Source organism: Hyla sarda, chromosome 6 (genome assembly GCF_029499605.1).
Source record: "Hyla sarda isolate aHylSar1 chromosome 6, aHylSar1.hap1, whole genome shotgun sequence".
Taxonomy (NCBI): Eukaryota; Metazoa; Chordata; class Amphibia; order Anura; family Hylidae; genus Hyla; species Hyla sarda.
The window spans coordinates 157,281,999-157,302,034 of NC_079194.1; the positions used below are offsets into that span (position 1 = coordinate 157,281,999).

The following is a 20,036-nucleotide window of genomic DNA, read 5'->3' on the forward strand; positions in this document are numbered from 1 at the left end:
CAGACGATCATTTATACATACCTATCCCATTGTTGTGTATGTGCCTACACAACCACTCAGGGTGAGCAGTTCATTTATATATTAATTCAGCCCTCTGGGTCCAACAGTATTATTCTATGGAGCGCTTACTTCCTTGTCCCTAACTTTTCCTCAGGATAGGTTTGATGAATCTCCCCCATTGTTACTATAATACTGTTTATTCCCATTGCCTTGCATTGGTCATGTACTGCACGCCCTTTACATGTCATTTACTCTTATTCATGTTTTCTTTTTCAACATATCATTAGGAAATTAAAGGAGGTTACCAATTTTTCTTTTAATTGTTTACAATCTAATTACAATTATTGTTCAGAGAACGTTTTCTATTTTTTAGACTGTTGGTGGTGTCAGCAATGTCTCATCAGAATCGCCCTTTAAGCTATAGCTTGGTCAGCAACCCACATAATTTATTCAGCATTCACCCACTCAGTGGGAACATCACGATGACTAGGTGGGTGGACTTTGAGACTGAACCCAATCAGTTTCTGTTACTGGTGAGAGCAAGTGAAGACTCTCAGCCTCTGAGCAGCTCAGTGGAGGTAAGCATTCATGACAAGGCCTTTTTGTTACATGACATGTCCACATTTCCTTGGAATCAGATACTGTCTGTTTTTAGGCTATTTTTAGTGCCATAGAACCCTTTGAGGGGGTATGGTTTGTTTAGTAGAAACTGCAACTAATTATATAACTTTTCTTGTACTTAGGGATAGGCAGATTTTTAATGCAATGTAGTGTGCCAAGAAAAATAATTTTTACTCTAGTTATCAGGTATACCAATTACCGCGTTAGGCTGGGTTCATATCACGTTTATGCCATACTGTTTTCAATCTGTTTTTCTAAAGAAAACCGTATGGCAAAAAAACAGATGGAACAGTATGGGAAAAAGTAAACCGTATGCATTTCTAAACAGTATACTGTTTTTAAAAGTGCATACAGTTCCGTCCATTTTATAGAAAAAAAACCCCATAAGTTTTAGAAAATGTTGTCTATTTTTAAAGGGAGGGGTCTTGGGTGGGGACTTTAGGATGCAAATGCGCATGTGCAAAGTAAAAACCGTATATATGTTTTCCCATATGGAACCGTATACATGTGCGTTTCCCATTGACGTCCATATTAAAAAAAAAACGTAAGCGGTTGCTGTGCGATTTTTAAACCGGAGACAAAATCGTGGTCAACCACGGTTTTGACTCTGGGAAAAAATGAAAGAAGTGTGCTGGTTGCTGTGGGCAACTGAGCAACTTTTCCACTGGACAGGTTTTGATAAATCTCCCCCTATGTCCCTTGAATACTGCTATACATACTGTGCCCCTGAAAAAAGCAGTGCCACACTCTTGGCCCATCTGAACATAACAATGCTACAAGCTGTGCATCCTAAAAGCAATCATGGGGGTTATTTACTAATGTGATCCTAACTCTTTTCTCGGGTTTTGTGCCCAAATTTTGTTGCATGTTTTATGCAGCAGAATTTGTGACCAAAAAACCCCAAACTCTCTGCAAAACGTAGGGAAACATTAGTAAATACTGGGAAAATACTTGTTGGGAATCAAAACCCACAAAGAAAACTATACTCCACTCTTAGTAAATCCCCCCCATTGTGTCTTCTGTCTGTATTATTAAATACACTGTGCCCTGTACATTGATAAGCACACATCACACAAGTCTATTGATTGGCTGCAGCATCTTGTGCACAGTGTATAGACAATATCAAGTTTTTTGAGGAGAACATGCATCTAACACGCTAGGTTTCCACTTGTTTATTTTTTATTTTTGGAAAAAACGCCCATTCTGCCGCATGGTGTTTTTTTTTGTGAAAAAAAGCTGCGGCTAAATGTTAGCTGCAAGTCAAGGGAACTGCAAAATGCCATATCCACTTGGTGTTTTTCAGTTTGGCGTTTTTTTTTTATTTTTTTTATCCTTCCTCCCAAAGAAGTCTATGGGAGTGAAAAAACACCAAGAAAAATGCCATGTGGGTTTCACTGTCGCCATCCAGTCAATCACCACTGTGGGTGGAAAATATGAATCAGTTCTATTCACATCTCTGGCCGGCTGGAGTATAGAGCAGAGATGCAAGCGCAGGAGAAAGCCTCTCCGCATTTCTGCAGTAGAAAGGCCAATTGCATCGGGTGTCAGGAGTGACAACTGGGGCAATCTCTCTATTAGTACAGGTACTACTACTCCCATCAAGGAACAGTCTGTTCCATGCTGGGAGTAGTAGTAATACCAAAAGAATGTAAAAAAAAAAAAAAATTTAAAACACACACACACGCACTTACTAATAAAAATTTTAGCAAAAGGCATTATAAAAAAAGATATCATTTTTACATTTAAATGGCTCCTTTGTATATTTTTATTATTGTTGGCTACATTTTTAGGTCCCTGCCTGCCCACATAAATTGGTCCCTTTTTAAAAATTATAAAAATTCTGTTTTAATTAATGACAGGTGTATATATCTAAACAATATCAGATCTTGTATACAAATATAGGTGAAACTCAAATTTGAATATCGTGCAAAGTTCATTTATTTCAGTAAGGCAACTTAAAAAGTTAAACTAATATATGAGAGAGACTCATTACATGCAAAGCAAGATAGTTTAAGCCGTGATTTGTCATAATTGTGATGATTATGGCTTACAGCTCATGAAAACCCCCAAGCCCCCCCCCCCCCCACCATCAATTACTATGGTTTGGGGAGTCATGTCATCTGCTGATGTTGGTCCACTGTACTTCATTAAAGGGGTACTCTGGTGGAAAACTTTTTTTTGTTTTTTTTTGTTAATCAACTGGTGCCAGGAAGTTAAACAGATTTGTAAATTGAAAAAATCTTAATCCTTACAGTACTTATTAGCTGCTGAATACTACAGAGGAAATTATTTTCTTTTTGGAACACAGAGCCCTCTGCTGACATCATGAGCACAGTGCTCTCTGCTGATATCTCTGTCCATTTTAAGAACTGTCCAGAGTAGGAGAAAATCCCCATAGCAAACATATGCTGCCCTGGACAGTTCCTAAAATGGACAGAGATGTCAGCAGAGAGCACTGTGCTCGTGATGTCAGCAGAGAGCACTGTGTTCCAAAAAGAAAATAATTTTCTCTGTAGTATTCAGCAGCTAATAAGTACTGGAAGGTTTAAGATTTTTTTTAATAGAAGTAATTTACAAATCTCATAAAGCAAAGAGAATATGCTCGGCACTTCTGTATTAACGCTGTATGGTGGAGAACTACCGGATTATAGTACTGTCTCCTTGCAACCGCTGGAGATGCCAATAATGGTGCTTCCACACTTGTAGTAGGAGATAAATGACATCCAAACAGTGTAGGTAGAAAAGGCGGAGCACTCACCACATTAGACTTTTTGATTGCGATCAGACTTTATTCATGTAGTCTTCAGGGGATACAAGCAGGGGTGTACGGACGGGGGTGCGGGCGTTCCCTCTCGGTGACGGACTGTTTGGCACCGAAGCGCTTCATCAGACCGGGAACCGGGAATTGGCACCAAACGGTCCGTCACCGAGAGGGCACCCCCGCACCCCGTCCGTACACCCCTGCTTGTATCCCCATGAATAAAGTCTGATCGCAATCAAGAAGTCTAATGTGGTGAGTGCTCCGCTTTTTCTACCCACACTGTTTGGATGTCATTTACAAATCTGTTTAACTTTCTGGCACCAGTTGATTTAAAAAAAAAAAAAGCTTTCCACTGGAGTACCCCTTTAAGTCCAGGGTCAACGCATCCATCTACAAGGAGATTTTGGAGCACTTCATTCTTCCTTTCCTTTTAAGTTGCATTGATGAAATACAATGGACTTTTGCACGATATTCAAATTTTTCGAGTTTCCCCTATATAGTATTGTCTTTAGACCAGTGTACAAAATTGTATCTGATGATGGTCTATAGGTGTGTGTATATATATATATATATATATATATATATATATATGTGTGTGTAAGAAATATTAGCAACTTGTTTTAAAAGTTTCACTGTTATAGACTGCAGCCTTTAAGTACAACTTGGGAACTGCCCCTGAATACAGGCATTGGCATGTACTATACATGTATTAAAAGGGCACGTTTATGACCCAAGCATAATGCTGATATGTGGAAGGGGTTTTTATGACTCTGAGCACAAGAGGCAGGAGCACACTGAATCATTTTTATATCAAGATATTAGTGTCCGTTTTATTGCGCGCTCCTGAAACTCTTATGTGGTTAATGGAAATGTCTTGCAGGTTGTGGTGGTGATTATAGACATAAATGATTGCACCCCAGAATTTCAGCAGACAATCTATAGCAGAGACGGTGTCCCTGAGACGGTGCCCGTAGCAACCTCTCTCCTGCAAGGTTAGTATATCCTCGTTATATGTCTAAGGAGCAATAAATTGTGCTACAAACCCAGCTGGGAAATGGAACGAATGCTGCTTACTCAGTGAACGCAATCCAGGCTGGTGTTGGAAGGTCTTGGCATTCTGTCTCAGAATACATAAAGGCCGTGTTCACACGGCAGAATTTCTGCACTGAAATCTGCATGGAATTCGGCATGAAAATTCTGCATACATTTGTAGCCTATTCACTTCAATGAAATCCCTGCAGCAGAAATTCTGCTGTTTGAATGGGACAGTGTAATCCCCAAGTTTATTGGCTTTAAATTAATGCAGAATTTTCATGCAGAATTACATGCAGAGTTCAGGGCAGAAATTCTGCTGTGTGAACCTGGCCGAAGGCTGTCCCAAAGACTAATATTTAATATTAATTTGTAAAGTAGCTGTGAACCCAAGATAAGCATTGCATCAAAAGTGGTAGGCTCCATGGTCTCATTCATAAAAGAGTGTGTTGTGTTTTTGAATACTATGGTGTTACCACTGTATATGTGCTGTATTAGAACTAAGGATCGCTTGCTTCCTTGTGCTATCATTCCTAAAGTGGTCATCCTCTGCACCTGGTGAGATATTTTAGATCATTCACATCATGGTTGCAGCCTACAGCTGCCGGATCCAGCTGGGGAGGGGAAAATCAGGCACTTTCTTACCCCAGCCAGACCCCAGACTCCGGTCAGCTCATTTCTGTGCTGTATCCTGTTTTGTGACCGGACCTAAAACCGTAGTATACTAGGGTTTTAGGTCTGGTCACAAAACCGGATACAGGGCAAAAGTGAGCCGACCGGAGTCACTGTTTGACTCCAGTCGGCTCATTAAAGTGAATGGATTTTGGCGCCAGTCTTGCTGGGGTACGAAAGAGGCTGATTTTCCCCTCCGCCAGCTGGATTCGGCAGCCGTAGGCTACAACCATGATGTAAATGCAGCCTAATTCTGGTCCTTGATGCCTTATGAAGCTCAAATATCCATCTAACACATAAATGGAGCATTGTTGTTGGGGGAACCTGCTTTTAAGCTTTATATGGCCAATACCTTCAATTCACCAGATTGACCTTTGTGAAATGCATTTATATGAGGCTGTGACTAGATAGATGTCCAAAAGACCATATACATTCATATACATGCAGGCCTAACCTGCATGTATTTTTATATGAAGAAGGATTGAGTATTATATAACTATAGGGGGCTTATTACTCAAAATAGAAAGTGTAGTCTATTCAAAATATTTTCACCCTAAGTATGGACACCTTTCCAGAGGAAAAGTTCCTGAGTTGCCCACAGCAACCAATCAGATCGCTTCTTTCATTTTTGAAAAGGCGTCTGAAAAATGAAAGAAGGGATCTGATTGGTTGCTATGGGCAACTCAGCAACTTTTCCTCTGGACAGGTGTTGATAAATCTTCCCCCTGGTGTTCAGAGAATTCACCCATATACTCCATATGGTCTTTGGATATACTACTGTATACTGTCAACAGACTATTGTCTGGACAATTTCTGGATAGATTATGCTACTTCTTCCATGATCTCACAACATATACTAAAAGGAGCAACACAATTGTAGAAAAAAATTAGATTGCACTCACCCATTGGAGATATAACATTTCTTCTTTATTAGGTGCTCACTTAAAACATGCTGAAGTAGAGGTAGCGCGATGCGGTCAGCATAGGCTGACTGGCCAGCCGAGTCGAGGCAGCGCTCCTTTCGCGGTTCAGCCCGCTTTCTCAAGTGGCTTGAGAAAGCTGGCTGAACCGCGAAAGGAGCGCTGCCTCGTCTCGTGCGGTCAGTCAGCCTATGTTGACCGCATCGCGCAACCTCTACTTCAGGATGTTTTAAGTGAGCACCTAATAAAGAAGAAATGTTATATCTCCAATGGGTGAGTGCAATCTACTTTTTTCTACAATTGTGTTGCATACATCATTTCTGGATATTTGATTAGCACCCCCAGGAGTTCATTCATACATCTCTGCGCTACTCCTCTCCATACACCTGTATATTAACCCCTACGAACCTGCATTGGTGCCTGCCCAGCTTTTCTCAGCCATAGTTATTCTAAAAGGAGTATTTTTTCTCCTTCCTTAAGATACCTGCAGAATTTGGCAACAATCAAAATAACATTTTGTGTGAAATGGCTGTGTGATAATCTAACATAGTCAATGACGACATTTATAAACAACAAAGTGATTTAGGCTGTGTTTACAGTTTGGTTTGTATGCATTTTGATGAATTTTTTTCCTCACTATTTTACTGCGATTAATTAAATCAAAGTATAAAAATGCATTTTTTCACAAATATCAGCTAAATTATGAGAAAAAAAAAAAACACAGCCTACATTGTGTTAGGCTGGGTTCACATATTCCCGGCATCTGGCACAGGTGAACTCAGCCTAAATCTCGACACAACCAATGCCGCAACTGATGACACTGTGCATCAGTTGTCATCAGTTGTGTAGCATCCTGTGTCCATTGTTTCTGTCCGGCGCTGTCCAGCATGTTCAACCATCTGTCGTCAAAATTGAGACGCTAGTTGTTTGTAAACTGTCCCATTCAAATGAATGGGATCACTTCTACCATCAGTTTCCCTCTGGTGCACGCCGTAGGGAAACTATACCGAACGCTGGACATATGTGAACCCAGCCTTACATGGTCCTAGTTGACTGAAAACAATATTTACATTGAGTTTATATGTCCTACATTTCCATGTATTTACATTAGCAAAAATGCAATTGGATCACATTGTGTGAATATAGCACAAAACACCCTTATTGTCACGATGCCGGCTGGCAGGAGGTGGATCCTCTGTGCCAGAGAGGGATTGGCGTGGACCGTGCTAGTGGACCGGTTCTAAGTCACTACTGGTTTTCACCAGAGCCCGCCGCAAAGCGGGATGGACTTGCTGCGGCGGTAGTGACCAGGTCGTATCCACTAGCAACGGCTCAACCTCTCTGGCTGCTGAAGATAGGCGCGGTACAAGGGAGTAGACAGAAGCAAGGTCGGACGTAGCAGAAGGTCGGGGGCAGGCGGCAAGGTTCGTAGTCAGGGTGGATAGCAGTAGTACTGGTACACAGGCTTTGGACACACAAAACGCTTTCACTGGCACAAGGCAACAAGATCCGGCAAGGAAGTGCATGGGAGGAGGTCAGATAAAGGCAGGGAGCAGATGGAAGCCAATTAAGCTAATTGGGCCAGGCACCAATCATTGGTGCACTGGCCCTTTAAGTCTCAGGGAGCTGGCGCGCGCGCGCCCTAGAGAGCGGAGCCGTGCGCGCCAGCACCTGACAGCAGGGGACGGGAACGGGTAAGTGACCTGGGATGCGATTCGCGAGCGGGCGCGTCCCGCTGTGCGAATCGCATCCCCGACGGCCATGACAGTGCAGCGCTCCCGGTCAGCGGGACCGACCGGGGCGCTGCGGAGAGAGAGACGCCGTGCGCGCGGGGAGGAGCGGGGACCCGGAGCGCTAGGCGTAACAGTACCCCCCCCCTTAGGTCTCCCCTTCTCTTTGTCCGGTAACTGCCTCCCCTGGGATGAGGACACCGGGAAAGGATGGAGGGATTCCTCAACGGCAGGCAGTACAGCAGGAGTGGGAATGGGGAGGGAGGGCAGAGGGCGAGGCCTGGCACGGGGCAGTGTGACACCAGGACGAGGGCCATGAGGAGGCACCGAGGCTTGCCTGACTGGACTGGGAGGGGGGGAGAGGCACTTCTTAAGGCGGGCAGAGTCCATAACGACCTTAGGGAGACCGGATACAGGAGGAACCACAGGGTCACGGCAGGGAGTACTGGTAACCGGTTTAAGGCAGTCCTTGAAGCAAGAGGTACCCCAGCTCTTGATCTCCCCTGTGGACCAATCCAGGGTTGGGGAATGGTGTAGAAGCCAGGGTAGTCCAAGGAGAACTTCAGAAGTGCAATTGGGGAGGACCAAAAACTCAATTTTCTCATGATGAGGTCCGATGCACATTAGGAGGGGCTTCGTGCGGAAACGCACGGTGCAACCAACCTGGCTCCGTTGACCGCGGAAATGTGGAGTGGCTTGACAAGACGGGTCACCGGGATGCGGAATTTATTCACCAAGGACTCCCGAATAAAATTCCCAGAGGCACCAGAGTCCAGGCAGGCCACGGCTGAGAGGGAAGAGCTGGCTGAAGAAGAAATCCGTACAGGCACCGTGAGACGTGGAGAAGAAGACTTAGAGCCAAGAGACGCCACACCCACGTGAGCTGGGTGCGTGCGTACGTTTCCCAGGCGTGGAGGACGGATAGGGCAATCCACCAAGAAATGCTCGGTACTGGCACAGTACAGACAAAGATTCTCTTCCTTACGGCGATTCCTCTCTTCCAGGGTCAGGCGAGACCGATCCACTTGCATGGCCTCCTCGGCGGGAGGCCTAGGCGCAGATTGCAATGGAGACTGTGGGAGAGGTGTCCAGAGATCTAAGTCTTTTTCCTGGCGGAGCTCTTGATGCCTCTCAGAAAAACGCATGTCAATGCGAGTGGCTAGATGAATGAGTTCATGCAGGTTGGTAGGAGTATCTCGTGCGGCCAGAACATCTTTAATGTTGCTGGATAGGCCTTTTTTAAAGGTCGCGCAGAGGGCCTCATTATTCCAGGAAAGTTCAGAAGCAAGAGTACGGAATTGTATGGCGTACTCGCCAACGGAAGAATTACCCTGGACCAGGTTCAACAGGGCAGTCTCAGCAGAAGAGGCTCGGGCAGGTTCCTCAAAGACACTTCGAATTTCCGAGAAGAAGGAGTGTACAGAGGCAGTGACGGGGTCATTGCGGTCCCAGAGCGGTGTGGCCCATGACAGGGCTTTTCCAGACAGAAGGCTGACTACGAAAGCCACCTTAGACCTTTCAGTAGGAAACTGATCCGACATCATCTCCAAATGCAGGGAACATTGCGAAAGAAAGCCACGGCAAAACTTAGAGTCCCCATTAAATTTGTCCGGCAAAGACAGGCGGAGGCTAGGAGTGGCCACTCGCTGCGGAAGAGGTGCAGGAGCTGGCGGAGGAGATGGTTGCTGCTGCTGTAGCTGAGACTGAATCTGCTGTAGCTGCGACTGGAGTTGCTGAGTCATGGTGGTCAAGTACGACAGCTGGTGATCTTGTTGGGCAATCTGTCGGGCTTGCTGGGCGACCAGTGTGGGGAGGTCGGCGACAACAGGCAGAGGAACTTCAGCGGGATCCATGGCCGGATCTACTGTCACGATGCCGGCTGGCAGGAGGTGGATCCTCTGTGCCAGAGAGGGATTGGCGTGGACCGTGCTAGTGGACCGGTTCTAAGTCACTACTGGTTTTCACCAGAGCCCGCCGCAAAGCGGGATGGACTTGCTGCGGCGGTAGTGACCAGGTCGTATCCACTAGCAACGGCTCAACCTCTCTGGCTGCTGAAGATAGGCGCGGTACAAGGGAGTAGACAGAAGCAAGGTCGGACGTAGCAGAAGGTCGGGGGCAGGCGGCAAGGTTCGTAGTCAGGGTGGATAGCAGTAGTACTGGTACACAGGCTTTGGACACACAAAACGCTTTCACTGGCACAAGGCAACAAGATCCGGCAAGGAAGTGCATGGGAGGAGGTCAGATAAAGGCAGGGAGCAGATGGAAGCCAATTAAGCTAATTGGGCCAGGCACCAATCATTGGTGCACTGGCCCTTTAAGTCTCAGGGAGCTGGCGCGCGCGCGCCCTAGAGAGCGGAGCCGTGCGCGCCAGCACCTGACAGCAGGGGACGGGAACGGGTAAGTGACCTGGGATGCGATTCGCGAGCGGGCGCGTCCCGCTGTGCGAATCGCATCCCCGACGGCCATGACAGTGCAGCGCTCCCGGTCAGCGGGACCGACCGGGGCGCTGCGGAGAGAGAGACGCCGTGCGCGCGGGGAGGAGCGGGGACCCGGAGCGCTAGGCGTAACAGTACCCCCCCCCTTAGGTCTCCCCTTCTCTTTGTCCGGTAACTGCCTCCCCTGGGATGAGGACACCGGGAAAGGATGGAGGGATTCCTCAACGGCAGGCAGTACAGCAGGAGTGGGAATGGGGAGGGAGGGCAGAGGGCGAGGCCTGGCACGGGGCAGTGTGACACCAGGACGAGGGCCATGAGGAGGCACCGAGGCTTGCCTGACTGGACTGGGAGGGGGGGAGAGGCACTTCTTAAGGCGGGCAGAGTCCATAACGACCTTAGGGAGACCGGATACAGGAGGAACCACAGGGTCACGGCAGGGAGTACTGGTAACCGGTTTAAGGCAGTCCTTGAAGCAAGAGGTACCCCAGCTCTTGATCTCCCCTGTGGACCAATCCAGGGTTGGGGAATGGTGTAGAAGCCAGGGTAGTCCAAGGAGAACTTCAGAAGTGCAATTGGGGAGGACCAAAAACTCAATTTTCTCATGATGAGGTCCGATGCACTGGCCCTTTAAGTCTCAGGGAGCTGGCGCGCGCGCGCCCTAGAGAGCGGAGCCGCGCGCGCCAGCACCTGACAGCAGGGGACGGGAACGGGTAAGTGACCTGGGATGCGATTCGCGAGCGGGCGCGTCCCGCTGTGCGAATCGCATCCCCGACGGCCATGACAGTGCAGCGCTCCCGGTCAGCGGGACCGACCGGGGCGCTGCGGAGAGAGAGACGCCGTGCTTGCTCCGGGGAGGAGCGGGGACCCGGAGCGCTAGGCGTAACACTTATGCTAATTGGTTTTCTATGAAAGTAGACCTAGTATGTGTATGAAATTGGGAAATTAGGTTGTAAGCTCCTGAGGACAGGGAACTGCTCCCACATGTAGCTCGTATTGCTTCTAAGATACATTTAATATGGTATAACAGACAAACTGTGTAGTAATTTTTTTTTTGTAAAAACATGAAAAAAAGATTTAGTCTTTTGAGCCTTTTGAAGTCCTAAAATGTCGACTAGCAAGTACCCATAATAGAGGCGTGAAATGATGTGACTACAGGCAGCGTGTATGTTCTCAATAACAATGGCATAATTATCTTGGCTTTAAACTACCGGTCCCTTTCTCCCTTTAATAACACGGTGTATTGATGTATCACTTGTGCTAATTGTCCTCCTGTATACGCAATTAATTTCTTTTTTTTCCTCTCTCATCAGTGACAGCCACTGACTGTGATTCCGGCATGAACGGGGAGTTTTCATACTTCACTCTCAGCCCTGACTTCAACATATCTGCACAGGGCACAATTAGCCCAGCAAGGCGCTTAGATTACGACAGACCCAGTCATCTGTATGAGTTCGTCATCCTGGCAATTGACCATGGGGAATCACCAAACACAGGGACTGCCACAGTCAGAATCCGGGTCACCAATGTGAACGATGAAGTCCCAGAATTTTCCCAAACCATGTCAGTAGAGTCTTTTGATCTTATACATTGATTTTATTTTTTGGTAATTTAATCAGTAGGGGTTGTCATTATCTGTAATGGCCATCTGCTTTAAAAATTAAGTCTTGCTATTCTGTGTGCTCAACATTATTTATCAATCTATTCACCAAGCCTATGTGAGTTAACCATTTTATCACCTTGAAAAATGTCCATTCGTTCTGTTTACTTAAAATTTAAAGAGGTTGTTTATTTTGGACAACTTCCGTTCTGTGGACTCTTCTGATCAGCTTATCATCAAGGGGCAATTTTAACTAAAATAGTTTGTCCACACCTGACAACTCCTTTAATATCTTGTCTATGGCATCTCCATAAGTAGCATACATACTTATGTGTGTATGAATAGCAGATTTCAGTATGGCAACCTAGAGTTGTCACCCACAAGTCACCCCCTTTGTAAGGGATTGCATCATTAATTCTTGGGGATGTTGCTTAGAAACAAACAAAACTATGTAAGCATTTTTAATAGTGTTCAACCATTTAATCTGTATTCAGGATTCTGTTGGCTTCATAGGAGCCCCCTTTCACATGTGTTTCCAGACACATGACCAGACCAATTCTTCTCAACTACTGTCAATGACTTCCTTTAATCAGACCCTGTAGTCTCACTGTCACAATTAGGGTTATGTCTCTCTGCTACATTTGCCTTCTACCAGGCTACAATAACAAGTTGATCATGGTCCCAAGTTCCGTAACAGGTCTAATTTTTAGAATGTTTTTAAAGGGGTACTCTGGTGGAAAACATTTTTTATTTATTTTTTCAAATCAACTGGTGCCAGAGAGTTATACAGATTTTTTTTAAATTACTTCTATTAAAAAATCATAATCCTTCCAGTATGTAACAGCTGCTGTATACTACAGAGGAAGTTGTATAGTTCTTTTCTGTTTGACCACAGTGTTCTCTGCTGACACCTCTGTCCATGTCAGGAACTGTCCGGAGCAGGAGAGGTTTGCTATGGGAATTTGCTCCTTCTCTGGACAGATCTTGACACAGACAGAGGTGTTGATATGGATTTTATCAGTGGCATGCACATAAGTAAATCACACAGACACACATTGTCAGTGATAACATACAAAATTGTATTAGTCAGTCGTCCAGTTATATAGATATTGCAACTAGGATAAGTTCCCACCCACACTAGGAAGGTGAATATTGCTTTGGCATACCATACAAGGTATGGTCTTTCTGTTAGATTTTGGAAGGCTTTTAGGCATTGGCCAGGACATGAAATTCCTTACATGCAGGGGGGGGGACAAGGTCCAGAGTTGCATAGGGGATGGGCCTTTTCTCAAATAGTCTACTTATACTGGACACACATATATACATATATATATATTTATATATACAGTATATATCCATTACAGTGTCAGCAGGGAACACTGGGGTAAGACAGAAAAGAACAACTCCACCTCCTCTGTAGTATACAGCAGCTGATAAGTGCTAGTGTAATTTACAAATCTGTCTAACTTTCTGGAGCCAGTTGATATGAAAAAAATTGCTTTCCAGTGGAGTACCTCTATAATTCCTTTAGGGTACAAATTTATATCACAGTCCTAACCTATAGTTTTACCCAGATTTTTGTGCTGCACTGCTCACCTGCTAATAGTTCCCACACCAGGCCATCTATCCACACAACCCTAACACACTTTCCAATATGCAACATAAATGAGGGTAGTACTTACTAGTGGCAGCCAACATGATACAGCCAACCTACCCCATCTAAAGCTTGGGGTTATTTGGTTTAGCGAAAAGACGTCTTAGGGGGGGATTTGATCACAATGTACGGATATATGAAGGGACAGTACAGAGATCTTTCTAGTGATCTTTTTACACCTAGGCTGGTAACCATTAGTGTTGAGCGGCATAGGCCATATTCGAATTCGCGAATATTCGCGAATATATGGACGAATATTCGTCATATATTCGCGAATTTTCGCATATTCGTTATAGTCTCGTTTTATTTTCGCATATGCTAATATTCGCGTATGCGAAAATTAACATATGTGAATATTGACATATACAAAATTAGCACATGCATAAATTCGCATATGCGAACATTAGCATATGCTAATTTTCGCATATGCGAATTTTCGCACGCCAGTCTCACACAGTAGTATTACAGCCTTCTTTACACCACACAAGCTGGAAGCAGAGAGGGATGATCACTGTGATGTGTACTGTGAAAAAAAAAAACGAAAAAAAAAAAAAAAAAAACGAATATTCGTAATTATGAATATATAGCGCTATATTCGCGAAATTCGCGAATTCGCGAATATGCGATATTCGCGAATAATATTCGAATTGCGAATATTCGCGAGCAACACTAGTAACCATGACAAGGGGGCATCCTCTACATCTAGAGGAAAGAAGGTTTTACTATCATCACAGACTGACATTCTTTCCTGTAAGAGCAGGGAGACTAAGGAACTCTCTGTCAAATGATGTTGTGATGTCTGACTCAATAAACAAGTTCAAGTTCAATAAACAAGTTAAAGAAGATGTCAGGTGCTAAGAAGTTTATCCCCTGCTCCGACCGCTGGGACCAGCCTTACCCTGCCATCTCCCATACAGGGCCTTTGCCCTGCGCTGCTAGAGTACGTTTCGTACCCAGCAGGTTAGCTGATCAAAACACACACTCCATTCATCTATATGGAAAAGGCAGAGACACAGGAACGCTGTGTCTCCGCCTCTCCCATAGAGATGAATGGAGGGGGCGTGTTTCTTCCAGCTAACGTCAAGCACAGCAGCTCAGCCATGGGCGAATCGGGGCACCATACGGGAGATCGTGTGTGTGTGTGTGTGTGTGGGGTGGGTGAGGGGCTGTTCCCAGTGGTCAGACCCCCTGCGATCAGACAGCAGATTTCCTAGCACTGGACATCTTTAACACAGTCCAAGTGTTCCCTAAGTGTTTTGAATATGCTATTAGCAATAACTATTAACAAAGCCTCAGTCTATTTTTTTTTATATAAATGTAGGCAACTATAGAAGGATACAGGTGCAGTTTATGGACTGCCAGGAGGAAAAAGAAAAACTTCCAACTTTTATCTTGCACACAGTTCACCAATAGGAGTGCTTCTCCCTCAAGAAGGAAGCAGTCATGTTTTTCTATTGCTGAACAACCAACCCCATTCTTTTGCTGGGCTATTCTTTCTGTGGATGGCGGAATCATAATTTTCATGGCAGAAACTTTGGAAACTCTGCACCGTGAACAGTGCTGCAGAATCCCATTCAAATCAATAGGACTCTGCTGCAGTGGACATTCCGCACAAATTCTGACACGTGAACATACCCTTAAAGCCTATGGGGAAGATTTATCAAAACCTGTACAGAGAAAAAAAATTGACCAGTTGCCCATAGCAACCAATCAGACAGTTTCTTTTATGTTTTCAGTGACCTTTTAAAAATTAAAGAAACAATCTACGGTAATTGGTTGCTATAGACATTTGGTAAATTTTTCCTCTGCGCAGGTTTTGATAAACTTATCCCTATGACTGGACAATGACTGCATTGAATACATGACAGTACACAACTTTTATGAGGATAACCATCAACATGAGTGTACCAACGAATAAATAAAAGATAATAATTAGAATACTGATTGCTGGTAGTTTCAGTAGCATGATCACGCTGCTGGAGATCTCCCTATAGGCGTTAGAATTGGTTTTATATAGAATAACCTCTAGTACTTCATTTCTACATGGCTGCTGATTACATTCCCATATAAATGTGTTTTACGTAGAAATGCTCTGCAATTTACAATTGCACCGTATAAGTGGGGCAATAATTGGCCTGTTCAGGTATTGATTATGGTATTTTCATTCTTCCCTTCTGCTGTAAGTATTGATCAGAGTCACTGCCTCTCAAACAGTTGGCCTGAAAATAGAGAATGGATGGAGATTAGAATCTAAAAATAAAGAAATCTACAAGAGAATCTCAATAAAAGCTGAAAGGAAGCTCCACAATGGGTGGATAAGTCTATATCATGGGGGAAATTATAAAAATTGATCCAAAACATTTACAATAATACAGGTTGAACGTGATGAACTTTGTTTTATTTCATCCAAGTGAAATGACTCAATATGCAAGAGAATGTTCACTACTTTTATTTTATTGGTACATACATTACGTTTCTTATTTCTGATCCAGCGTTAACTCCTTAAAGGGGTACTCCGCTGGAAAACATTTTTCTTTTCAACTCAACTGATGCCGGAAAGGTAAACAGATTTGTAAATTAATTATTTTTAAAAATATTAATCCTTCCAGTACTTATTAGCTGCTGTATGCTCCACAGGAAGTTCTTTCTGGAGTTCTTTTCAGTCTGACCACAGTGCTCTCTGCTGACACCTCTGTCCATGTCAGGAACTGTCCAGAACAGAATAGCTTGCTATGGGACAGAGGTGTCAGCAGAGAGCACTGTGGTCAGACAGAAAGGAAATTCAAAAAGAAAATAACTTTCTGTAGAACATACAGCAGCTGATAAGTACTGGAAGGATTAAGATTTTGAAATAGAAGTAATTTTCAAATCTGTTTAAAAATAAAAAAAAACCTATGTTTTCCAGTGGAGTACCCCTTTAACCCCTTAAGGACTCAGCGTTTTTCCATGTTCCTTTTTTCCTCATCACCTTCTAAAAATCAATTCTGCACATAAAATTCCATATTATGGCTTATTTTTGCGCCACCAATTCTACTTTGCAGTGACAGTCATTTTACAAAAAAAGCCACGGCGAAACGGAAAAAAAAATTGTTGTGCGACAAAATTGAAGAAAAAATTAAATTTTGTAAATTTTGGCGGCTTCCGTTTCTATGCAGTGCATTTTTCGGTAAAAATTAAACCTTATCTTTATTCTGTAGGTCCATACCATTAAAATGATACCCTACTTATATAGGTTTGATTTTGTCGTACTTCTGAAAAAAATCATAACTACATGCAGGAAAATTTATATGTTTAAAATTGTCATCTTCTGATCCCTATAACTTTTTTATTTTTCCGCATACGGACCAGTATGAGGGCTCATTTTTTTGTGTTCTGAAGTTTTTATTGGTAACATTTTTGCATTGATCGGACTTTTAGATCACTTTTTATAAATTTTTTTAGGATATAAAAAGTGACCAAAAATACGCTATTTTGGATTTTTGAATTTTTTTGCACGTACGCTATTGACCATGCGGTTTAATTAACAATATATTTTTAATAGTTCGGACATTTATGCACACGGCAATACCATATATGTTTATTTTTATTTACACAGTTTTTTTATGGGGAAAGGGGGGTGATTCAAACTTTTATTAGGAAAGGGGTTAAATGATCTTTATTTACTTTTTTTCCCACTTTTTTTTCCAGTGTTATAGCTCCCATAGGGAGCTATAACACTGCACACACTGATCTTTTACCCTGATCCCTGCCAAGCCATAGCTTTACATGAATCAGCATTCTAGGCGCTCAATTGCTCAAGCCTGTAGCTCAGGCTTGGAGCAATCAAACACCAATTGGACGCGACGGAGACCGGTGAGGGGACCTCCGCTCGCGTCCTAGCTGATCAAGACATCGCGATTTTATCGCGATAGTCCCGATCAGCCCGACTGAGCTGCTGGGAAGCTTTTACTTTAGTTTTGGATGCGGCGATCAACTTTGATCGCAACGTCTGAAGGGTTAATAGCGCGCGGCACAACAATCTGTTAGTACCCTATTAGCCCAGGATACCGGCTATCATTAGCAGCCAGGACTGACCCGGTGTGATGCGGGGTCATGGCGTGACCCCATTTTAAACACTGGGACCGGGCGCAGGGCGCCCTGCATCCTTAAGAGGTTAAAGACACAACTTTTTTTGTGTTTTTTTTTTTTTTGCCTTTTCAGTTTTTCCTCCTCACAATTAAAAATCCATCCATTTTCCAATTTTGCATCAATTATCCATCTATTGGGCTTATTGTTTATGGGACTGTTTCTATTTGTAACAACATTGCTAATTTTACCACAAAATGTATGGTAAAGCAAAAAAAATGATTATTTGTGGGGCGAAAAATTTAATAAATAAAAAAAGCCATTATGCAACTTTAAGAGGGGTTAACTTTAATGCAGTGCACTTTTTGGTAAAAAATGCCACATTATATTGTGCAGATCCATATGATTACCATAATACCTTATTCATTTAGGTTGTCTTTTTCTTTACTAGTTAAAAAAAATATAAACATTTTAGTAAGGAAATAAGCATGCTTAAAATTATCTTCTTCTGACCCCTATAACTTTTTATTTTTCCATATATGGGGATGTATGAGTGCTGACTTTTTGCACCATGATGATGGGACTTTTTTTTAGCCCTTTTTATAAAAATGTTTTTTTATTTATTTTTTAATCTGCAATTCTTGACTTTTGTTATTTTTTTTACAGCTGTGCCATTCATCATGAAATTTACTTAACATTATATTTTACTAGTACGGACATTTATGAACACAGTGGTACCTAATATGTTTGTGTTTATTTTTATTTACATTACTTTATTTGAAAAAAAAAATGGGACAGATGAAGGGGGTGATTTTAACTTTTATTAGGTGGATTTATTCACAATTATTACTTAATTTTATTTTAACCTTTTCTAGTCCCCACAACATGCAATCTTTAGATTCTCAACACTGTTCAATGCTATGCCACTGCACATCATTGATCAGTGTTATCTGTGCTCTGTTGCTCTACCCTGCCAAAGCAGCAAAGAAGGTTTGCACAAGACAGTTTTTGGCAGTTTTTGAGCCAAAGCCAGAAGTGCATTGAAGAGGAATCAGAAATGTAAAGGAAGGACTTTACGTCTCCTTCTTGCTGGATCCACTTCTGGCTCCAGAGCTGAATTTATTATTTGGCTTGTGAAGTCACTGTGTACATACATTACTTATCAGCAGCACTGATCTTAAAGGGGTACTCCAGTGAAAAACTTTTTTGTCTTAAATGAATTGGTGCCAGAAAGTTAAACAGATTTGTAAATTACTTCTATTTAAAAATCTTAATCCTTCCAGTACTATTTGCAGCTGTATTCTACAGAGCAAATTCTTTGCTTTTTGAATGTCTTTTTTGTCTTGTCCACAATGCTCTCTGCTGACACATGATGCCCGTATCAGGAACTGTTCAGAGCAGGAGAAAATCCCCATAGCAAACCTATGCTGCTCTGGACAGTTGCTGACACGGACAGCAGAGAGCATTGTGGTCAGACAGAAAAGAAATTCAAAAAGAAAAGCATTTCCTCTGTAGCGTACAGCTGCTAATAATTACTGGAAGGACAAATATTTTTTAATAGAAGTAATTTACAAATCTGTTTAACTTTCTGGCACCAGCTGACTTAGAAAAAAATGTTTTCTACCGGAGTACCCTTTTAAGAAACATCCAGGTCATAGTAATCTAAAGCTGAACTCTTTATTCACTCAAAATGGTAGGAGTATTTTATTTTTATTCATGGTTGTAAAAGTTCATGTGCCCTTTAAAATGTTATTAAATGTGGAATAAAGAAGAACTCCAACATAAAGACATGAAATCCCTGGCCAACCAAATGTGCATATATTAAAATAAATAGCCGCAACATATTCCCAGTTGGCTGCATTGCTAACAGGCTGAGCGACTGTCTAATAGAACTCTCCTATGGAAAGCCTAATGGCTTGCATTTTGATAGGACAATAAATACTGCCAATAGTCTGGGATATGTCGCAGAATTTTTTCAACTGATTTTCCTGTTGCTCTAATAATAAACATAACCCAGTTCCCCTTTGCTCAGAGCAGCTTAAGATCTTTAGCTTTGTGCCTTTAAGTTCTTATTTTTCCCCTCGATTAACACGCAGATTTCTGTGTTTTGCATTCCATATCCCACCGTCCTCTTTCCATCACCCCTGCAGCTTTCTGTCAGCAGAACAGTACGCCGTTTGCTATAGATACAATGGTGGCCTATTTTTTCTTAAAATCCTTCTGCGTCTTCAGAGACCTTTCCGTGTAATGTTCAAACCTCCCATCTCTCTGTTCTTCTTCGTTTTATGGCTTTAAAACTGTCAGAGCTGGAATCGATTTGCTCGTTAGACTCTAGGCTAAGACAGTGGCCTCAGGGCTGTAATTTATTGTTGAGTGGCTGAACAAAATCACAGTGTTCCCATCCCCTAATCTAGAGCATTAAATGAGACTCTCACATATATATATATATATATATATATATATATATATATATATGTTTCCCAGTCTCTTTCGATTTACAGCAGTATAACACAGACAGAGCGGACATCTACTTACCATGACCGTTGGTA

General features: G+C 42.9%; 1 protein-coding gene across 4 annotated transcripts in view; it reads left to right on the top strand.

Moving 5' to 3' along the window:
* Positions 1–20,036, top strand: part of LOC130276377 (neural-cadherin-like) — a 161,461-nt gene that overhangs the window by 53,472 nt on the left and 87,953 nt on the right. For all 4 annotated transcript variants that reach the window (XM_056525644.1, XM_056525645.1, XM_056525646.1 and 1 more), the window contains 3 exons: positions 374–578; positions 4,263–4,374; positions 11,482–11,731. In XM_056525644.1, coding sequence (XP_056381619.1) covers positions 374–578; positions 4,263–4,374; positions 11,482–11,731 — 567 coding nt within the window. The remainder of the gene's footprint in view (positions 1–373; positions 579–4,262; positions 4,375–11,481; positions 11,732–20,036) is intronic.